The 22,316-nt window shown below is 45.3% G+C and overlaps 1 protein-coding gene across 1 annotated transcript in view; it reads left to right on the top strand.

The window, feature by feature from the left end:
* The window catches only part of LOC126210444 (uncharacterized), a 76,298-nt gene that overhangs the window by 21,195 nt on the left and 32,787 nt on the right, over positions 1-22,316 (top strand). The window contains exon 4 of the mRNA XM_049939677.1: positions 5,924-5,959. Within this exon, the coding sequence (XP_049795634.1) occupies positions 5,924-5,959 (36 nt within the window). The remainder of the gene's footprint in view (positions 1-5,923; positions 5,960-22,316) is intronic.

Below are 22,316 nucleotides of genomic sequence, written 5' to 3'. Positions count from 1 at the left end.
TACTTCCACACTCCATAAGCAAGCTTGTGATCTGTTGCAGGAGATACTTTGTGTTCCACTATCATTCCCCAACCCCCTTGTACTGGTGCCTTAATGTACTGGTTTTTGGGGCACCTATCTTAAAGAGGGAAAAATTATACAGAAAAGTACTGTAGTAAAATATGTACCACAGAAAAGGATAGAATTCAAGTTAAAACGTGGGCCAATATATTGAAATCTGGAAATCTGCTTTGATTCTTTAGTTAAAATACTATTGTTTTAAATAACGGCGCACAGCCTCGTTAAGTATGCGTGGTGTGAGGCGTCTTGAAATAGTACACGTAAAATGTTTACGTGATGTGTCGAAAAGCTAAACATCACAGGGTATCCGTGATAAACTTAAACCTGAGAAAATATTCTTGGGTGTCGCGTGGTGGAATATTGTTTTCTTTTCGAAACGAAACGTAAACTATTTATTATTTTTTTCCTCAAAATATTGTCTTCGAAGTGGTAATCGATCGTCGTGAAGCGGCCAATTTGAATCTCTGAACTAATAATCCACAAATTACGATAAATACTGCAAATGGTTTTAAGTTACTAATATATTCATGCAGGCCCTGTCAAAGAGAAATTATTTATACAGCTGTGAAAATATGCAAAACAAATGTTACGGCCGGTAATGGCGGCCAACAATGACTTTCATTAGCGCTAACTTCCTGCGTTGCTACAGTCACTGAAAATTAGAAAAATCACTACAACTTGCATGGGATAGGGCTGTCTACTTAAATGAAACAGTAATAACTCTTTCTATAACATATTTTAACAATTGTTAAGTTATTACAGACGTACTATATTCAATGGCCCACCGTTGCGCGCATTCCGGAAAAAGAGAACCGTGACAGTGAATTCCTTGTCATTGTGCAATAATTAACAAATAAAATCTTTTCATTCTATTTACAAAGAACAAAGAGTTTCTTTATTATTACACAATTTCTCCGCCAAATTTATAGACATTATTCTCAAATTAATTTTAGTTCCTTTTATCTTTAGCATGCCTCCATAAAAATCTTTGAGTATGATCAAACATATTTCAGCACATAAAAATGTTCGCTTTATTTAATGTCATCAACAAGTATCGGTACACCCTTTCCTGTTCCAGTTTCGAATGGTTCGCAGGAGAACAATAGCTGGTAAGCGTCCATATAAGCTCGAATCTCTCTACCTTCACGGTCTTTTCGAGAGATAGGAGAAAGATGTATTGGTTGACTCATCTATATTAGAACATCCTCGGGAACAAAGAACCTCATCTTGATGCACAACACCTTTCTTTTTTTAGCGTCTGCCACCGGAGTTGGATGAGCATATACGTGAGGATTTGGCACTTACTAAACGAACCTACAACGAAATGTGCTGTTCTTCTTTGGCTCTTCTCTGTTTGCTTTATCACCACTGTCTTTGAGTACTTGCTAAATCTGAACGGTCTTGGAGATGAAGATATAGACTAAAGGAGGCAGAAGTACACTCTGCAGGGAACGCAACGAAAACATTCTCCGGACCGTAACCCTCCCCTCCTCCCCCCCCCCCCTTGTTTACCTTCAGACGTTTCACGCCGTACACGCCAATGGTCTTCTGTCCATTGAAGCGTGAAACGTGATGGATCTGAAAAGGACACCTCTCGCCACTCAGTGGACGTCGCTATGCAAATTCCAGCCTTCGTCGCCTATGAACAGCAGTCAGAATGGAAGGTGAACCATAGCCTACTGCGGAGGCCCATACGCAGCAACGCTCGCTGAATGGTCGTCGAGGAGAAACTGTTGGTGTTGGTAGCCCCTTTGTTCTTCTGGGCGTCAGTTTGTAACCTCCCCCTTACCAATCGGCCTAGCTGCTTACGATATAAAATATGACTGTGGATCGCGTGTATGCTTAACGCATTTTTACTAATTGGATAAGGCTGTCTTTCCCGAAGAAATAATACCGATAAGTAGGAGGAAAGTATACAACAGACCCTTCATATGGTAAAGTCTACTAAAAATAAAAAAGTAATTAAACCGAACAGTGCTATAATTTGGAAAAATGGAAGTTATTTTGTGTATTCACTCACGAACAGCACTGGACAGAAAAGGGGTATCACTGATCATGAATCCAAAAGTTACACTAATGAACGAAAAGGAAATAATTAACGGTCACCAGCCCACTAGGGCAATTTGCATCCTAAATCCTGTACAAGATGATGGGGAAGAAAAACATGTAATATTAAACACTGATGTGGCAACTGAAGATTATCACGTTTTTTTGACACTAATTTTAAGTGAGTATGTAATGATAAAAAACTGAGAAGTCACTCTTATGTTATGTTTGTCATTAAATTTTGAAAAAAAAACGAGTAATAATTTGAAAATATGCAAATTAAACTGTATGTTGGTACTGAACTTCGTTACGTGAACAATGACTTTCAGTGATCTCAACGTAACTACATCAAAGACTTTTTTTTTAAAGAAAGCAAGCACTTTTACTTTGCAGTTATTTATTTTGCAAATTGGATTGCAAGTTATTGTCTGAACAACTGACTTGAACAGAAATAAATAATAGAATACGTACCAAACCAAACAGCGATGTGCTCCAAACTATATGTAAAACAAATAAAACTTCCGCACTCTTAATTTGTGCATTTCTTTAGATTTGGATTCTTTCCAGCGATTGATTCTCAAACTTGAGAAATGAAATTGCGTTAGTATACGCATATACTGAAGCCTCTGTTGTACAACAGTTAATTGAAAGTAGACTGAGGCTAAAATTCTTAAAAGTGAAATTATTCATTAATAAACTGGCTGTGACTATTCAATTAGTGTCTTATAACATTCGATTAGCTTATAAGAAATAAAGGAACGAGGACCCTGCTTGGTAACAATGTCTCAAGACAATGAGGACACAATCGTCCTGAGTTTAACTGATTATTATTTAAATAAATTTTATCAATCAAATCACATTCAGTTGTGATGCTGGGTTAGCCGTTAATACTTTCTACCAATGAACAGTCGTACTTCAGTGCTGTGCATACGACGAAACTCGACGAAACTGTGTTGCTAGAACTGCTGCTGTTGTTGACGGTAGCATATTGTGGAGCCACGGAAAATTGTAGGAACGGGCAGTCGTAATTAATACAGCCTCTTATGCCCGTCCACTGCCCGTACTCCTGCTGTAGACATCTGGCCGGCGCGCGTATATTATGCCGCCGAAATTGGTACTCTCTACTGCGAGAGCGTTAACACCACACTTCCGCACACTACAAGCGCTGGAACCCGTCTCCCTCTCTCGCGCGCTCCGCGCAACAGCTGCCTACCCAAAGATTTTACAACGCACAAGCACTGCTATTATCGTTGCTAGTCAATGCGAATAACAATTCTTTTGGCTTTTCCCCAGAGCTTAGACACAGATAAATACAATGAAATGTCAACAGACTTCTACCTAAATGTACACATACAGTAAAGCAATGTTCTTACTTATTAAAAGAAAGCATTTAAATTACAAATATTTACATACAATTCAGCAAACAATTTTATATATCGGTGGCAGGTGCCATGCATCCTGCATTTTCGGTGTTACAAGTTGCTCAACAGTTACACGTCAATTCGCCTGCACACATTTCTGCAGCTGTCATTCACACCAGTGCTGCACCTGTTTTGGAGAGCGCCATTTAGCCACGCACGGTATACTTTAATCACAGCAGCATGCGAACAGTTTACACACTTAGCCGTTTGGGAAATGTTTCCACCCTTAGTCCAAAAGTCAATGATAATGCTTTTTTTTTTGGGTCAGATAAATGGCTCCCTTTCCGCATCGCAACAGCGCTTGCACTGTCTCCCTAGTGCCCCCTCCACTCCCAGTGCTGCCATCTGCCATCTGTGACTGGTTATTACACGTCGACGTCGAACAAAGGCAGTGATCACACCAATGTGACTCGACCGTATATTTATCCCAACTACTGCAGTATGTCACACTGCAGTCATTGGCATTTCGTAACTCCACATGCGCATTAACTTGACGGGGAAATTTCGATGTATTACGGAATACTTTCCTCCACGTCAGTTTTCGCTATTATGATTCGACTACATTCCATTACTTTTGTTTTAATTCTGTAGATGAGCCTCTTATAGTCGTTCTTAAAGACACTATCCGTCCAGTTCAACTGGTCTTCAAGTTCATTTGGCTTCCCTGACACAATCACAATGTCAGCAGGGAACCTACGTAACTCGAAAGACAAGCATTCCGGAAAATACACTCCTGGAAATGGAAAAAAGGACACCGGTGTGTCAGACCCACCATACTTGCTCCGGACACTGCGAGAGGGCTGTACAAGCAATGAGCACACGCACGGCACAGCGGACACACCAGGAACCGCGGTGTTGGGCGTCGAATGGCGCTAGCTGCGCAGCACTTGTGCACCGCCGCCGTCAGTGTCAGCCAGTTTGCCGTGGCATACGGAGCTCCATCGCAGTCTTTAACACTGGTAGCATGCCGCGACAGCGTGGACGTGAACCGTATGAGCAGTTGACGGACTTTGAGCGAGGGCGTATAGTGGGCATGCGGGAGGCCGGGTGGACGTACCGCCGAATTGCTCAACACGTGGGGCGTGAGGTCTCCACAGTACATCGATGTTGTCGCCAGTGGTCGGCGGAAGGGGCACGTGCCCGTCGACCTGGGACCGGACCGCAGCGACGCACGGATGCACGCCAAGACCGTAGGATCCTACGCAGTGCCGTAGGGGACCGCACCGCCACTTCCCAGCAAATTAGGGACACTGTTGCTCCTGGGGTATCGGCGAGGACCATTCGCAACCGTCTCCATGAAGCTGGGCTACGGTCCCGCACACCGTTAGGCCGTCTTCCGCTCACGCCCCAACATCGTGCAGCCCGCCTCCAGTGGTGTCGCGACAGGCGTGAATGGAGGGACGAATGGAGACGTGTCGTCTTCAGCGATGAGAGTCGCTTCTGCCTTGGTGCCAATGATGGTCGTATGCGTGTTTGGCGCCGTGCAGGTGAGCGCCACAATCAGGACTGCATACGACCGAGGCACACAGGGCCAACACCCGGCATCATGGTGTGGGGAGCGATCTCCTACACTGGCCGTACACCACTGGTGATCGTCGAGGGGACACTGAATAGTGCACGGTACATCCAAACCGTCATCGAACCCATCGTTCTACCATTCCTAGACCGGCAAGGGAACTTGCTGTTCCAACAGGACAATGCACGTCCGCATGTATCCCGTGCCACCCAACGTGCTCTAGAAGGTGTAAGTTAACTACCCTGGCCAGCAAGATCTCCGGATCTGTCCCCCATTGAGCATGTTTGGGACTGGATGAAGCGTCGTCTCACGCGGTCTGCACGTCCAGCACGAAGGCTGGTCCAACTGAGGCGCCAGGTGGAAATGGCATGGCAAGCCGTTCCACAGGACTACATCCAGCATCTCTACGATCGTCTCCATGGGAGAATAGCAGCCTGCATTGCTGCGAAAGGTGGATATACACTGTACTAGTGCCGACATTGTGCATGCTCTGTTGCCTGTGTCTATGTGCCTGTGGTTCTGTCAGTGTGATCATGTGATGTATCTGACCCCAGGAATGCGTCAATAAAGTTTCCCCTTCCTGGGACAATTAACTCACGGTGTTCTTATTTCAATTTCCAGGAGTGTATGTCCATGAATTGTATTTTGCCTCCCCAAGTCTGGAGACTCCGTCCGTAGAAAATTATCCTTGTGCATTATTTACTTCTTCTGTACTAAATATTTTGCGTAATATCAATGATCTACATTTTTTGCAAAACATTAATAGTATCACTATTAGTCGTAGAAATTCTGTAACAATGTTATAGTAGTTTTGTAGTTCATAAGCTTGTAACTCTTTTGCTCAGTCAGTGTTAACTCTTATCGATGTTTTTGATTTCAGTGTTTCGTTGGCTGCATGATGAAGAACCTCCATGTGGTAAGTCATGCTACAGCGCCCTCGGCAGTGACGGTAACGATTAAGTTCCGCACGCTGGTTTTAGTCAGTTAACTGGTTAGTTTAGCTCGCTGACACTTTGAAACTGTTTCGTTTCAGCGCTAGGCACACAGTGCGCTGTAACGTGTTGTTCTATTGGACGCATGCCAATTATTTTAGTACGTTGACAACTCCCAAGCATAATTTGTCTTTCAGTTCTTTGTTTCTCCCGCTGATTTTGACGATGTTTTTATCCTGTCAGACCTGAATTGTCATGTGATGTCCAGGATTGTCTTCTGGCTGTGTTTTGGTGATGTATTGGTGATAATGCATTATTTGGATCGGATGCCCATCTGCCGTTTCCTCCAAGGTTTCACCGAGCAGTGAGATATTCTACGGCCAATTGTATCTTGGAATTCGTGGCATATTACGTACTAGTTGCATGTGACCTGCAGACAGGAATGGAGGCACTATCGAAGACAGTGCTGCCAAACCAGAGTTACTAAACACACCCTTCCGAAATGCCTTCACAAAAGAAGACGAAGTAAATATTCCAGAATTCGAATCGAGAACAGCTGCCAACATGAGTAACGTAGAAGTAAATATCCTCGGAGTAGTGAAGCAACGTAAATTACTTAATAAAAGCAAGTCTTCTGGTCCACACTGTATACCAATTAGGTTCCTTTCGGAGTATGCTGATGCATTAGCACCATACTTAACAATCATATACAACCGTTCGCTCGACGAAAGATCCGTACCCAAAGACTGGAAAGTTGCACAGGTCACACCAGTATTCAAGAAAGGTAGTAGGAGTAATCCACTAAATTACAGGCCAATATCATTAACGTCGATATGCAGCAGGAGTTTGGAACATACATTGTGTTTAAACATTATGAATTACCTCGAAGAAAACTGTCTATTGACACACAGTCAACATTGGTTTACAAAACATCGTTCCTGTCAAACACAACTAGCTCGTTATTCACATAAAGTGTTGAGTGCTATTGATAAGGGATTTCAGATCGATTCTGTATTTCTGTATTTGCGGAAGGCATTTGACACTGTACCACACAAGCGGCCTGTAGTGAAATTGCGTGCTTGTGGAATATCGTCTCAGTTATGTCACTGGATTTGTGATTTCCTGTCAGAGAGGTCACAGTTCGTAGTAGTTGACGGAAAGTCATCGAGCAAAACAGAAGTGATTTCAGGCGTTACTCAAGGTAGTGTTATAGGCTCTTTGCAGTTCCTTATCTCTATAAACGATTAGGGAGACAATGTCAGCAACCGTCTTAGGTTGTTTGCAAATGACGCTGTCGTTTATCGACCAATAAAGTCATCAGAAGATCAAAACAAATTTCAAAACGATTTAGAAAAGCTATCTGAATGGTGCGAAAATTGGCAGTTGACCCTAAGTAATGAAAAGTGCGAAGTCATCCACATGAGTGATGAAAGGAATTTGTTAAACTTCCGTTACACGATAAATCAGTCTAATCTAAAAACCGTAAATTCCACTAAATACCTAGGTATTACAATTACGAACAACTTAAATTGGAAGGAACACATAGAAAATGTTGTGGGGAAGTCTGACCAAAGACTGTGTTTTATTGGCAGGACACTTTGGAAATCTAACAGATCTACTAGGGAAACTCCCTACACTACGATTGTCCGTCGTCTTTTAGAATACTGCTGCGCGGTGTGGGATCTTTACCAGATAGGACTGACGGAGTACATCGAAAAAGTTCAAAGAAGGGCAGCACGTTTTGTATTATCGCGAAATATGAGAGAGAGTGTCACAGAAATGATACAGAATTTGGGCTGGAAATCATTAAAAGGAAAGCGTTTTTCGCTGCGACGGAACTTTGTGCTCCAAATGCGAAAATATTTTGTTGACACCGACCTAGATAGGGATAAACGATCACTACGATACAATAATGGAAATCAGAGCTCGTACGGAGAAATACAGGCGTTCGTTCTTTCCGCGCGCTATACGACATTGGAATGACAGAGAATTCAGAAGCTGGTTCGATGAACCCTCTGCCAGGCACTTAAATGTGATTTGCGGGGTATCCATGTAGATGTAAATGTAGATACACCTCCGAGATATGAAAGCGGTCGTCATACAGTGAAAGCACAACAAACAGCTGTTGCGGATTTGGACTTGCAATTTTAATCTGTACTATTTTACTATCTCTGATTTCAAATTGTTTGATTGTCCTTCACATTACGTAAAAGTCTTTTAGCTGTGACTTCCCAACCTATAAGGTTGCTTGTATTTGTTTGTGTAGTTTGTAATGTATGTACGTTTCTTCTTTTGATTTAATAATGCCAACAAAAAGTTTCAGGCATGAAAACAAATAGTATTGCATTGAATGTGTGTTAAAGTAACCAGCAACTCTCCGAAATGAAATTTCACAACACTTGTTAAAAAACAAAGACAAAAAAGGAAATTACACAGAGAGTTTCAAATTATTTACGAGAAATACCTCGAGGTGACAGATCACGTCACGGGGAACAACTTTCCCAGCAAAGCCACACGTTGTTTAAGACTGGTGATATCCCTGGGATGTGGTTCTGCGGGGTTCCTATGCCATGTGTGTGACCAACGATTACAATATCAGGAAAACTGGATGATTTACTCAAAAGAAAGAACTTCGCAAACTGATCAAGTCAATGACGTGTTGTTCCGCCTCTGGATCTTATGTAAGCTGTTATCCGGCTTGGTATTGATTGAGAGAGTTGTTGGGTGTCCTCGTGAGAGGTATCGCGCCAAATTCTGTTCAATTGGGGCATTAGATTACCAAATCCCGAGCTGGTTGGCGGGCCCAGTCCATAATGCGCCGAACGTTCTCAATTGTGGAGACATCTGTCGACCTTTCTGGTCAAGGTAGAGTTTGTCGAATACGAAGACAACCGGCAGAAACTCTCCCGTGTGCGGGCGGGCATTATCTTGCTGAAATGTAAGCCCAGGATGGCTTGCCATGAATAGCAACAAAACGGAGCGAGGAACACCGTCGAAATACCGCTGTGCTGGAAGGGTGATGCGGATGACAACCAAAGCAATCCTGCTATGTTACGAAATGGCACCTTAGACCATAACTCCTGGTTGCCTGGCCGTATAACGGGCGACACACGGGATGTCTGGGGCGCCTCCAGACGCGTCTTTGGCCTGGAATCTCACTGACTGGAGTAGAATTGTCTTCACTGACGCTAGGAACTGAGCCCCAGAGATTCAGAGGTAATCCACAATGGCCTGGTCGTGTGTACACTTCCATGAGCTCAGTCTACACGTCCTCGGTGACAAACTGACGCGTCATCTGCGCCCTGTTTGCAGGAAGATGCGACTGGTGTCCTGTAGCAGCTCAGATGCAGAATGCAGCTTGATCAGGTCTAAGCAGGGGGAGCTGAAAGGTTGAAGAAATACACAGAGGAACTATACGAGAAGTCATAACAATACTCCTGTTTTTTCACTTGTTCTTTTCTTACCCAAAGAGCAGCGCGAGCTTTTTGAAAAAAAAAAATGGCTCTGAGCACTATGGGACTTAACATCTGAGGTCATCAGTCCTCTAGAACTTAGGACTACTTAAACCTAACTAACCTAAGGACATCACACATACCCATTCCGGAGACAGGATTCGAACCTACAACCGTAGCGGTCGCGAGGTTCCAGGGCTTTTTGAGATACACCCCAATTAAGTGTGACTATTCTTTCCAGTCCATTGTCCCAAAAGGGTGGGAGTGGCGCAGAGGGAATCCTAGTTGAGAATAAATGGGAGAGGACTTCCGGTTCCGGCATTTGCTTGTTAACTAAGGAAAACATGTTGAAAATCTAGGTCAGAACTGGGGACTGGGAAAATTTTACTTTATTTCTGTCTCAGACAAAAAATAAAAAATTGAGATTTTGTACGTATGTATGTGTGTGTGTGTGTGTGTGTGTGTGTGTGTGTGTGTGTGTGTGTGTGTGTGTGTGTGTGCGTGTGCGCGCGCGCGCGTGTGTGTGTTAGTCAGTGAGAGCGCGGGTATCTGCAGGTTGTGTTGATTGACCAAAAGGTAAATATTATTACGGAAGAGGAAGATGAAGTAGGTGAAGATAAGATAGGAGATATGGCATTGCAGGAAGAGATAAAACAGTGAAGACGTAAGTCAATACGTGGCCCCTGGAGCAGACGACAAGGATCCTCACAATTATTGAGATCATTGCGAGGGCATACCAAGACAAAACTGTTCCACCTGATATGCAAGAGATGTAAGACTGGCGAAAAACCATCAGACCTCAGGAAGAATGTAATGTATCCATTCCCAGAACATGTAGATGATAACGGGTTTGAATATTACCAAACCATTAGTTCGAACCATCAGTTTATTCAGTCATGGGTTAAAAATACTGCCACAAATTATTTACATAAGACTGGAAGAAATGTTCAACAATGACCTCGAGCAAGATCAGGTTAGGTCTCAGTGAAATGTGGTAACATGAGAGAGAACACTAATCCTACATCATATCTCGGATTATAGATTGAAGGAAAGATAAACTTAAGTTTGTAGCCTCTATTAGACAGGGGGCGACCAAGAATTCGGTTCACGGACTGTGCCCTAACTCTCAAGCAGTAGCACTCAATCTGGCTGCACACTTCACTGCCACACCATACTGTTTGAGTGGGAGGAGGGGTAAACTGCCAATGTGACGTACTTAGATGGCAATGCAGTCACACTGCAGACAACTTGCTTTTATATTTCTCAACAACATAGATCACAAATGAAACAGGTTTTCAGTGTCATTTAATTATTTTTGGCACACTTAAGACATTGTAATTTTTATCCCCTGTAAACTGTCAGCATACGGACGGATGCGGGAAATTTCACAGATTTTCGTATTCACGTTGTTACGTAATCGTGAGTTGTTTATTTTTATAATCGTAAAACGGTTACCTTCCATTAGGAATGTGGGTGCACTCAACGGCTGTCATATGACTTTCAAATGATAGAACACAGCAACAGCAATCAGTTGTCCTTTTCTTTCAGGTTTTATTATGCAAATCTACATTTGTAGTCTTGAACGAACTGTGACAGGAGCCCGAACAACAGGAGACTGACGTAGTCGGACATGCATTGATACTGTGAAATAGTCCTTTGATAATGGCTAGACACTAGCCGAAATCTAGATTTGCCTAACAGAATCTGAAAGAAAAGGACGACCGATTGCTGTGCCCAAGCATTTGAAAATTGTATAAAGGCCTTTCACACACATCTGTTCATCGAAATATTTTAGCACTTTTACAACCACATTATGGAGACGTGGAAACTCTGAGGAGAACAGTGTAGATGCCCTGTACAATTTTAACGCGAAAGCATTTGTGTGTAGATGAGAAGTACAATGCAGATAAGTCAGTTCCATCTGCATATGCACAGTCGCACTTTCAACTGAATCAGCAAACAGCCTCGAAAACAGCCCGGAAACAGATGTGAAACTGGCAGCTTCTTCAAAACGTTAAGAAAACTATCCTCGTGATTCTTTCAAGGCCACAATGAATTCTTCAGACCTCCCGTTTTCTTTAACAGTAGTGTGCTTGGGCAACTAGGCAGTGTTTCTTCTCACAATTCGACCCTTCTACAATGTTCAAATGGTGTGAATTCCTAAGGGACCAAACTGCTGAGTCATCGGTCCCTAGACTTACGCACTACGTAACTAACTTAAACTAACCTGTGCTAAGAACAACACACACACCCATGCCCGAGGGAGGATTCCAACGTCCGGTGGGAGGGATCGCGCAATCCGTGACATGGCGCCTCAAATCACGCGGCCACTCCGCGCGGCTTTGTATATTGTGATTTTTTTTTAAATAAATCCCCATCAGATCAGTGGTTCTCGTCTTGCAGTGTCTTACTGAGGACAGTGGACAGTCTGGTCCACTTAAAATGCAAGGGGTGCAACGCATTACGGATTTTCTAATTTTCGTTTCTGTACTCGATTTTCCTTCATAAAACCAACAATAGCGGATGTTAAATCCAAAAATCGTTCCAGACATTAACCAACGTTATTAGCAGTAATACGAGTCCTGTCTAAAAAGTATCCGACCTTTGGCCAGAAAAAAATATTTCGAGTACCTGGCGGGGTTGGGAACCTTAATCCCTTTCAAAGTAGGCCCCTAGTGCTTGCACACACTTAGGTCACCGATCCTTCCACTGCGGGAAACACCTCTTAAAGTCTTCTTTTGGAATGGTGTTCAGCTTCGTCATCGTGTTTCGCATTCTCTCTTCTCTACTCTCAAAACGGGATCCTTTCCGTGGCGTCTTCAATTTTGGAAACAACCATAAGTCGCAAGAAGCCATGTCTGGACAGTAGGGAGGTTGGTGAACGGCTGTAATTCCATGTTTGGCCAAGAAATTTTGGATCAAGTGGGATGAATGTGAGGGAGCGTTGTCCTGGTGCAGCTGCCAGTTTTTCGCCGTCCACATGCCTGGTCTTTTGCGCCAAACTGCGTCACGGAGTCGCCGGAGTACATCTTGATAGTACTCCTTTGTCACTGTTTATCCTTCCGGTGCGTATTCGTGATACACAATTCCACGGACATCAAAGAAGACAATCAGCATCACCTCGATTTTGCTTCGCACCTGCCGCGCTTTCTTCGGCCTTGGAGACTCGGGATGCTTCCATTGCGACGGCTGTCTTTTCTGTTTCTGAGTCGTGCCCGTACACCGACGACTCATCTCCAGTTATCACGGTGTTCAGAAACCGACGATAAGTGTTGGTGGTGTCCAGAAGGTCATATGCAAGATCAGAATGGAGGTCTTTTTGTTCCGGCGACAACAACTTGGGCACGAATTTTTCAGCCACTCGGTGCATGTTCAAAGCATCACGCAAAATTGCATGTGCAGAAACTTTACTCACTCTAACCTCTCGGGCAATCTCGCATATGGTCAAATGACCATCTGCCAGCACCAAATTTTGCACCCTCTCAACAACAGCTGCACTCCGAGCAATTTGGGCCCCCCATAACGCTGGTTACTTTCCGCTGATGTGGGGCCATTTTCGAATCAGTTGAACCACCCTTTAATTTGTGTTACACCCATCGTATCTTCTCCAAACACCTGCTGAACCTTACGAATTGTTTCGCTTTGATAATCACCAAACCTGGCAAAATTTGATACAGTAACTTTGCTCGCGCATAAAGGTTTACTATGTACAGTGGCGCCGCGCTATCGTATCTACACTCCTGGAAATTGAAATAAGAACACCGTGAATTCATTGTCCCAGGAAGGGGAAACTTTATTGACACATTCCTGGCGTCAGATACATCACATGATCACACTGACAGAACCACATTCACATAGACACAGCCAACAGAGCATGCACAATGTCGGCACTAGTACAGTGTATATCCACCTTTCGCAGCAATGCAGGCTGCTATTCTCCCATGGAGACGATCGTAGAGATGCTGGATGTAGTCCTGTGGAACGGCTTGCCATGCCATTTCCACCTGGCGCCTCAGTTGGACCAGCGTTCGTGCTAGAGGTGCAGACCGCGTGAGACGACGCTTCATCCAGTCCCAAACATGCTCAATGGGGGACAGATCCGGAGATCTTGCTGGCCAGGGTAGTTGACTTACACCTTCTAGAGCACGTTGGGTGGCACGGGATACATTCGGACGTGCATTGTCCTGTTGGAACAGCAAGTTCCCTTGCCGGTCTAGGAATGGTAGAACGATGGGTTCGATGACGGTTTGGATGTACCGTGCACTATTCAGTGTCCCCTCGACGATCACCAGTGGTGTACGGCCAGTGTAGGAGATCGCTCCCCACACCATGATGCCGGGTGTTGGCCCTGTGTGCCTCGGTCGTATGCAGTCCTGATTGTGGCGCTCACCTGCACGGCGCCAAACAGGCATACGACCATCATTGGCACCAAGGCAGAAGCGACTCTCATCGCTGAAGACGACACGTCTCCATTCGTCCCTCCATTCACGCCTGTCGCGACACCACTGGAGGCGGGCTGCACGATGTTGGGGCGTGAGTGGAAGACGGCCTAACGGTGTGCGGGACCGTAGCCCAGCTTCATGGAGACGGTTGCGAATGGTCCTCGCCGATACCCCAGGAGCAACAGTGTCCCTAATTTGCTGGGAAGTGGCGGTGCGGTCCCCTACGGCACTGCGTAGGATCCTACGGTCTTGGCGTGCATCCGTGCGTCGCTGCGGTCCGGTCCCAGGTCGACGGGCACGTGCACCTTCCGCCGACCACTGGCGACAACATCGATGTACTGTGGAGACCTCACGCCCCACGTGTTGAGCAATTCGGCGGTACGTCCACCCGGCCTCCCGCATGCCCACTATACGCCCTCGCTCAAAGTCCGTCAACTGCACATACGGTTCACGTCCACGCTCTCGCGGCATGCTACCAGTGTTAAAGACTGCGATGGAGCTCCGTATGCCACGGCAAACTGGCTGACACTGACGGCGTCGGTGCACAAATGCTGCGCAGCTAGCGCCATTCGACGGCCAACACCGCGGTTCCTGGTGTGTCCGCTGTGCCGTGCGTGTGATCATTGTTTGTACAGCCCTCTCGCAGTGTCCGGAGCAAGTATGGTGCGTCTGACACACCGGTGTCAATGTGTTCTTTTTTCCATTTCCAGGAGTGTATCTTGCGCGGGAAAATCAAAGGTCGGATACTTTTTAGGCAGGCCTCGTATATATAGTCAAAATTCCAAACTCAAAAGTTTGATTCCGTTACAAGTGGCAGTAGGTTAATGCTTGCGAATCCACGTTATTCCAGAATGATATTTTCACTCTGCAGCGGAGTGTGCGCTGATATGAAACTTCCTGGCAGATTAAAACTGTGTGCCCGAATGAGACTCGAACTCGGGACCTTTGCCTTTCGCGGGCAAGTGCTCTACCATCTGAGCTACCGAAGCACGACTCACGGCCGGTACTCACAGCTCTACTTCTGCCAGTATCTCGTCTCCTACCTTCCAAACTTTACAGAAGCTCTCTCTCGGTCGAGCACAGAGTTTTAATCTGCCAGGAAGTTTCACGTTATTATTCGTACTATCAATTCCTGCACATTCTCCATGCCTGCACATTTAGCGCAAAGTGCTTCTCGACGAGCCCCATCTGTCGATCGTTGTAATTTTTTACTCTTTCATTATCAACTAAATCTTTAAACACGTTCTGCATGAAATTGAAATGTCGTTTCATAGCAGATTTGAGGTACTGTCGATTATGCAGTTGCATAATTGATATTGAGAATGTTTAGCCCTTTCTTCTGTCATTCCTAATAATTTTTGAGGGCTTCTCACGATAGACCACTACAGCGCCTCTTTTTGTGCAGAGAGCCACTAGATCTGCATCTCCAGTTGAAACGACAGACCTGGACCCTGGACCCCTCCATGCGCTCATCGCCCACTCACGGACAGACCAGCTCAGCGGACGGGCCGGCAGACCGAGCAAATGTGAGACAGGCAGAGCCTCGGTCCCCACGTGACCTACAGTACACATAGGGCTCCCAGTCCTTTGTTAGACAAACAATTTGACTGCATTGACTGGAATACATTCTTTGATATTCTCACCGCAGCAGAGATAATAATATAAAGGGATAGAAAAGTTGTCTACACGTTCCACAGACATCAAACGGCTGTTATAAGCGCCGAAAGAGATCAAGAGGAATCGGTAGTTGAGATGGGAATGAGGTGTAGCTGCAGCATATCTGTACACTGAGCGAGCAATAAGGGAAACTAACAGGAAATTCGTAAAAAGGAATAAAATTTCTGGAAGAAGGTATAAAAACTCTGAGGCTGACGATGACACTGCAGTTCTGTCTGAGACGACAAAGGACTTGGAGGATTAGCTGACTCCAGCAGATGTCTTGCATAGTGGTTATAAGGGGAACATCAACAAATGTAAAACGGGGGTAGTCGAGTTGAATCCAGCAATGCTGGTTGAATTAGATTAGGAAATCAAACACCAAAAGTAGTTTATGAATTTTGCTACTTACGCAGCAACATAACTGAGGCTGGCTGAAGTAGAAAGGACATAACATACGAAATTGTCGATAGCAAGGGAAGTATTTCAAGAAAAGAGAAATTTTTTAATACAGAAGATACACTGCTGGCCACCGTAAATGCAACACCAAGAAAGACAAGAGGTAGCACAACAAGATTTATTTTGTAGATAACATGTTGACCAAGTATCAAATGATTACGTTTACAGACGTCCGTGACATGTGGTTCCTGCCAGAATCAGTAGCCAGAGTAGCCGCCATTGTTGGAGATCACCGCTGCCACACGTCTCGGCATTGAGTCAAAGAGACGTTGGATGTGTTCCTGGGGTACAGCAGCCCAAGCAGCTTCCACACGTTGCCAAAGATCATCTGGTGTGGCAGCTGGGGATGTAATCTGGGTCACTCGTTGAGCAACCGTGGACCATATGTTTTCTATCGGCGAAAGATCCGGAGATCGAGCCGTCCAGGGAAGCAATTCTATCTGGTTATTGACGAAGAACCTTTGGACAATGCGTGCCACGTGTGGTCGCGCATTATCCTGTTGAAATATGGCTGTGGCCGAGCCCTGAAGGTAAGGAAGGACAACTGGCTCCAGCACCTCGGATATGTATTTAAAGTACCGGCAATGCGTACTAGAGGCGTGCGAGAGTAATATCCAATACCGCCCCATACCATAATACCCGGTGCAAGACCAGTGTGGCGGTGTATAATGCAGCTGTCCAGTATCCTCTCTCCACGGTGTCTCCACACTCGAATCCGACCATCGTGGTGCTGCAGACAGAAGCGTGCCTCGTCAGTAAAGACAACGTCATTCCATTCTGCCGTCCACATCCGTCTGTCATCATACCATTGGCGACGGAGACGTCTGTGGTTCTGCGTCAATGGTAGACGAAGCAATGGACGTCTTGCGGACAGACCACTCTGCTGTAAACGGCGTCGAATGGTACGCGCAGACACTGGATGATGCGTTACAGACGCAATGTGCTGTGCTATGGTTCGGGATGTCCCTGAGCGATCCGTCACTGCCATGCGCACAGTTTGCCTATCAGCACGTGCAGTGGTGCACCGAGGTGAATGCGATCGACCACGTCGGTCCGTCGTACCCTCCTGCATCCAACGGTCACATATCCGCATTACAGTTGTTTGGTTTCGTCCAACACGACTAGCGATTTCTCTGTATGATAATCCACAATCTCGGTAAGCCACTATCCTTCCTCTGTCGAACTCGGATGCTTGATCAAAAGATGTTCGCTGTTGTCTACGAGGCATAACTGATCGTCTTGTGAAACAACCACAAGGTAAACACACGTGCCGAACGTACACTAGTCGAAATCGCCAAGCCTTAAATGGCGCTATGAGGTGGCGCCACAGGCGCGCGTGATGTGCGTCTGCGCTGAAATTCTAATCAGTTGCATATCTCATCGCTGCAAACCCACGGTGTAAATTTCACTTGATTCGGATGCTTCCTTCAGGGTGTTGCATTTACGGTGGCCAGCAGTGTAAATTTAAGCGGTGTGAAGTCTTTTCTGAAAGTATTTGGTTGGAGTGAACCTTTATATCAAGGTCGTATGTCATCGATGAACAGGTAAGAATAGAATAGCAACTTTTCAAAATGTGATGCGACAGAAGAATGTTTAAGATATGATGAGTAGATGGGTTGCGTTATTGAATCTAAATGGGGAGGAAAGAAATTTATGGGATAACTTGACTAAAATTGAGGGCTGGTTTGTAGGACACTTCCTGAGGCACCAACAATAATAAATTTGTGAATGGGGGCAGGTATGATGCCGGGGGTGTGTGGGGGGAGGGGGCGGGGGCGGGGGGGGGGAAGGGATTCGAAGAGGTAAATCAAAGCTTGAGTACAGCAAACATCTGTAGATATGTGGAGACGAAGATACTTACACGAGACAGGCTAGTATGGAGAGCTGCATCAAACGACGTCTCAGACTGAGTCCGACAACAACAACAGCAGCAGCATACAGACCTCGCAAGCGGACGCAGCTAACTGACGAGTAAGTTGGTGTTTCCGACTAATGCACTCCGTCCGGATATCTCCAGAATATGGGATGAGTAAACGGAGAAAAAACGCTCATTTAACAGAAGACAGTGAAGCGACTTCCGCACTCTCTACGCCGTTATACGTTGCGTCTGCTTTATCTCTCAGAATATTACTGAGTCTGTAATCAGAAGATAAATTACATTTTCATACGCCGACGGAAAAAATTTAGAGTAATGAAATTTGGGGAATACATTTGTCCAGGTAACATATTGCAAGATCACAGGTTAGTGTAAGTACGAAGTAAGCTATTGCACTTGTGAAATGTTGGTACATTAATAACCGGTCTAGCATCCAGAATGTTGAATGTAAGCATGCCAACGTGCATACATTGTGCTATACAGGTGCCAGATGTCAGTCTGAGGGTTGGAGTCCCATGCCTGTTGCGTTTGGTCGGCCAGTACAGAGACGGATAATTCTCGCTGTCGATGACGTTGGAGTTGTAGTCCGAAAACGTCCCATACGTGCTCGATTGGACAGATCTGGCGATCGAGCGGGCCACAAACCCTTGGAAAGAGTTGTTGTTGTTGTTGTTGTTGTGGTCTTCAATCCTGAGACTGGTTTGATGCAGCTCTCCATGCTACTCTATCCTGTGCAAGCTCCTTCATCTCCCAGTACCTACTGCAACCTACATCCTCTTGAATCTGCTTAGTGTATTCATCTCTTGGTCTCCCTCTACGATTTTTACCCTCCACGCTGACCTACAATATTAAATTGGTGATCCCTTGATGCCTCAGAACATGTCCTACCAACCGATCCCTTCTTCTAGTCAAGTTGTGCCACAAACTTCTGTTCTTCCCAATCCTATTCAATACCTCCTCATTAGTTACGTGATCTACCCATCTAATCTTCAGCATTCTTCTGTAGCACCACATTTCGAAAGCTTCTCTTCTTTTCTTGTCCAAACTATTAATCGTCCATGTTTCACTTTCATACATGGATACACTCCATACAAATACTTTCAGAAATGACTTCCTGACACTTAAATCTATACTTGATGTTAACAAATTTCTCTTCTTCAGAAACGCTTTCCTTGCCATTGCCAGTCTACATTTTATATCCTCTCTACTTCGACCATCATCAGTTATTTTGCTCCCCAGATAGCAAAACTGCTTCACTACTTTAAGTGCCTCATTTTCTAATCTGATTCCCTCATCATCACCCGACTTAATTCCACTACATTCCACTATCCTCGTTTTGCTTTTGTTGATGTTCATCTTATATCCTCCTTTCAAGACACTGTCCATTCCGTTCAACTGCTCTTCCAAGTCCTTTGCTGTCTCTGAGAGAATTACAATGTCATCGGCAAACCTCAAAGTTTTTATTTCTTCTCCATGGATTTTAATACCTACTCCGAATTTTTCTTTTGTTTCCTTTACTGCTTGCTCAATATACAGACTGAATAACATCGGGGAAAGGGTACAACCCTGTCTCAGTCCCTTCGGAAAGAGTATTAATCGTAAAACATCTAGGAGTAACTATTTGGAGCGACCTTCAGTGGAATGACCATATAAAACAAATAGTGGGAAAGCAGATGCCAGTCTCAGATTCATAGGAAGAATCTTAAGGAAATGTAACTCATCCACGAAGTTAATGGCTTATAAGGCGCTTGTTCGACTGACTCTTGAGTATTGTTCATCTATCTAGGATACATACCAGACGGGACTGATAGAATAGATAGAGAAGATCTAACGAAGCGCGGCACTTTTCCTCACGAGATCATTACGGAGATGCTCAATAAATCTGATTGGCAGACGTTACAAGAGCGGCGTTGTGCATCACAGAGAGATTTACCATCGACATTTCAAGAGAGCACTTTAGCCGCCAGGGTAGCTGAGAGCAGTAGCGCGTTGCTTCCTGGACTCGGGTAGGCACGCCGGCCCAGGATCGAATCTGCCTGGCGGATTAACGAGGGCCAGTGTGCCGGCCAGCCTGGATGTGGTTTTTAGGCGGTTTTCTGCACCCCGATAGGTGAATACTGTGCTGGTCCCCACGTCTGCCTCAGTTACACGACTCGCAGACATCTGAACATATTCACACTATTCCATTGATTACACTAGACGCCGACAGATGGGGTACAGTAATTCCCTCCCGGGGTGTACGGGGTGGCAACAAAAGGACATCTGGCCACCCCTTAAAAATTAACATGCCATATCTGATTAACCAGCAGACCCCGCAAGTCGGTATAAATTCTTGGAAAGAGAGAGAGAGATTTCAAGAGAGCACTTTAAGGGAAGAGTCGGAAAACGTACTACTTCCCCCTACATACTTGTCGCGTAATGATCACGAGGAGAAAATACGAAAAAGTGGAGCCAACACAGGAGCTTACCGACAATCATTCTTCCCACCAATTATTCGCGAGTGGATTAGGGTTCGACGTCTGGGTTATTGGCACAAGAAGTACCCTCCGCCACACACCATTAAGTAGCTTGCGGAGTATGATGTAGATGTTGCAACCGTAGTATGTGAACGAGATGTATAATTCTGTAGTCAGGGTGCGTAGGATAGCCATGAGGGCGCTCTTGCTGTCATACGAAATCGCACCCCAGACCGTAACTACAGTTGTAGGTCCAGTGTGTCCAGCTCATAGACATGTTGGCTGCAGGCGCCCAACTGGCGTCATTCTGACCAACACACGGCCATTACCGACGCAGAGGCAGAATTAGTTTTTATAGGAAACACAACACACCTCAACCCTGCCCTCTAATGAGCTCCCACCTGACACCAATGAAGTCGCTATCGGCGGTGGTTTGGGGTCAGGAGTGCAGACTACAGGGCGTCTGGATCGACGCCGTCCTTCAAATAACCGATCTGTGACAGCTCATCTATATCTACATCTACGAGGGCTATTCGGAAAGTAAGGAACGATAGGCCGCGAAATGGAAAACAGTGAAAACCAAAACTGTTTTATTTGCAACGGTTAGCAACACCTTCCAGCTACTTCTCTACACAGTCATCGCTCAGAATTAGACATCTGTCGTAGCGTTGTACCAACTTTTCAATTCCATCGTTATAGAAGACAGCTCCCAGTGCTTTTTGACGATTTTCTACTCTGGACTGCAGCTCGTTGTCTGTGTCAGTATATTATCTTCATAGCCAGCGGTTCACTTGAGCAGAGATGATCCTCAGGGGTAGCCAATTACAGGCTGTATTGTGGGTGATCAAAACTTCCCATCGAAAACGCTGCAGCAACATCTTCATTGCCCCTGCAGAGAGCGGCCGAGAATAGTCGTGTAGAACGAACCGCGTGACAGTCATGTTATGTTGATTGCATACCTTCAGACGAAATCTTTCGCCAGGCGCTCATACGAGAGCAGTTCAATAAGTAATGCAACACATTTTTTTCTCGGCCAATTTTGGTTGAAAAAACCGGAAATTTCTTGTGGAATATTTTCAAACATTCCCGCTTCGTCTCGTATAGTTTCATTGACTTCCGACAGGTGGCAGCGCTGTACGGAGCTGTTAAAATGGCGTCTGTAACGGATGTGCGTTGCAAACAACGGGCAGTGATCGAGTTTCTTTTGGCGGAAAACCAGGGCATCTCAGATATTCATAGGCGCTTGCAGAATGTCTACGGTGATCTGGCAGTGGACAAAAGCACGGTGAGTCGTTGGGCAAAGCGTGTGTCATCATCGCCGCAAGGTCAAGCAAGACTGTCTGATCTCCTGCGTGCGGGCCGGCCGTGCACAGCAGTGACTCCTGCAATGGCGGAGCGTGCGAACACACTCGTTCGAGATGATCGACGGATCACCATCAAACAACTCAGTGCTCAACTTGACATCTCTGTTGGTAGTGCTGTCACAATTGTTCACCAGTTGGGATATTCAAAGGTTTGTTCCCGCTGGGTTCCTCGTTGTCTAACCGAACACCATAAAGAGCAAAGGAGAACCATCTGTGCGGAATTGCTTGCTCGTCATGTGGCTGAGGGTGACAATTTCTTGTCAAAGATTGTTACAGGCGATGAAACATGGGTTCATCACTTCGAACCTGAAACAAAACGCCAATCAATGGAGTGGCGCCACACCCACTCCCCTACCAAGAAAAAGTTTAAAGCCATACCCTCAGCCGGTAAAGTCACGGTTACAGTCTTCTGGGACGCTGAAGGGGTTATTCTGTTCGATGTCCTTCCCCATGGTCAAACGATCAACTCTGAAGTGTATTGTGCTACTCTTCAGAAATTGAAGAAACGACTTCAGCGTGTTCGTAGGCACAAAAATCTGAACGAACTTCTCCTTCTTCATGACAACGCAAGACCTCTCACAAGTCTTCGCACCCGAGAGGAGCTCACAAAACTTCAGTGAACTGTTCTTCCTCATG

The sequence above is a fragment of the Schistocerca nitens genome, chromosome 10 (genome assembly GCF_023898315.1).
Source record: "Schistocerca nitens isolate TAMUIC-IGC-003100 chromosome 10, iqSchNite1.1, whole genome shotgun sequence".
NCBI lineage: Eukaryota > Metazoa > Arthropoda > Insecta > Orthoptera > Acrididae > Schistocerca > Schistocerca nitens.
Note: the sequence above shows the minus strand (reverse complement) of the source record. Positions and strands in the feature narration are given on the sequence as shown.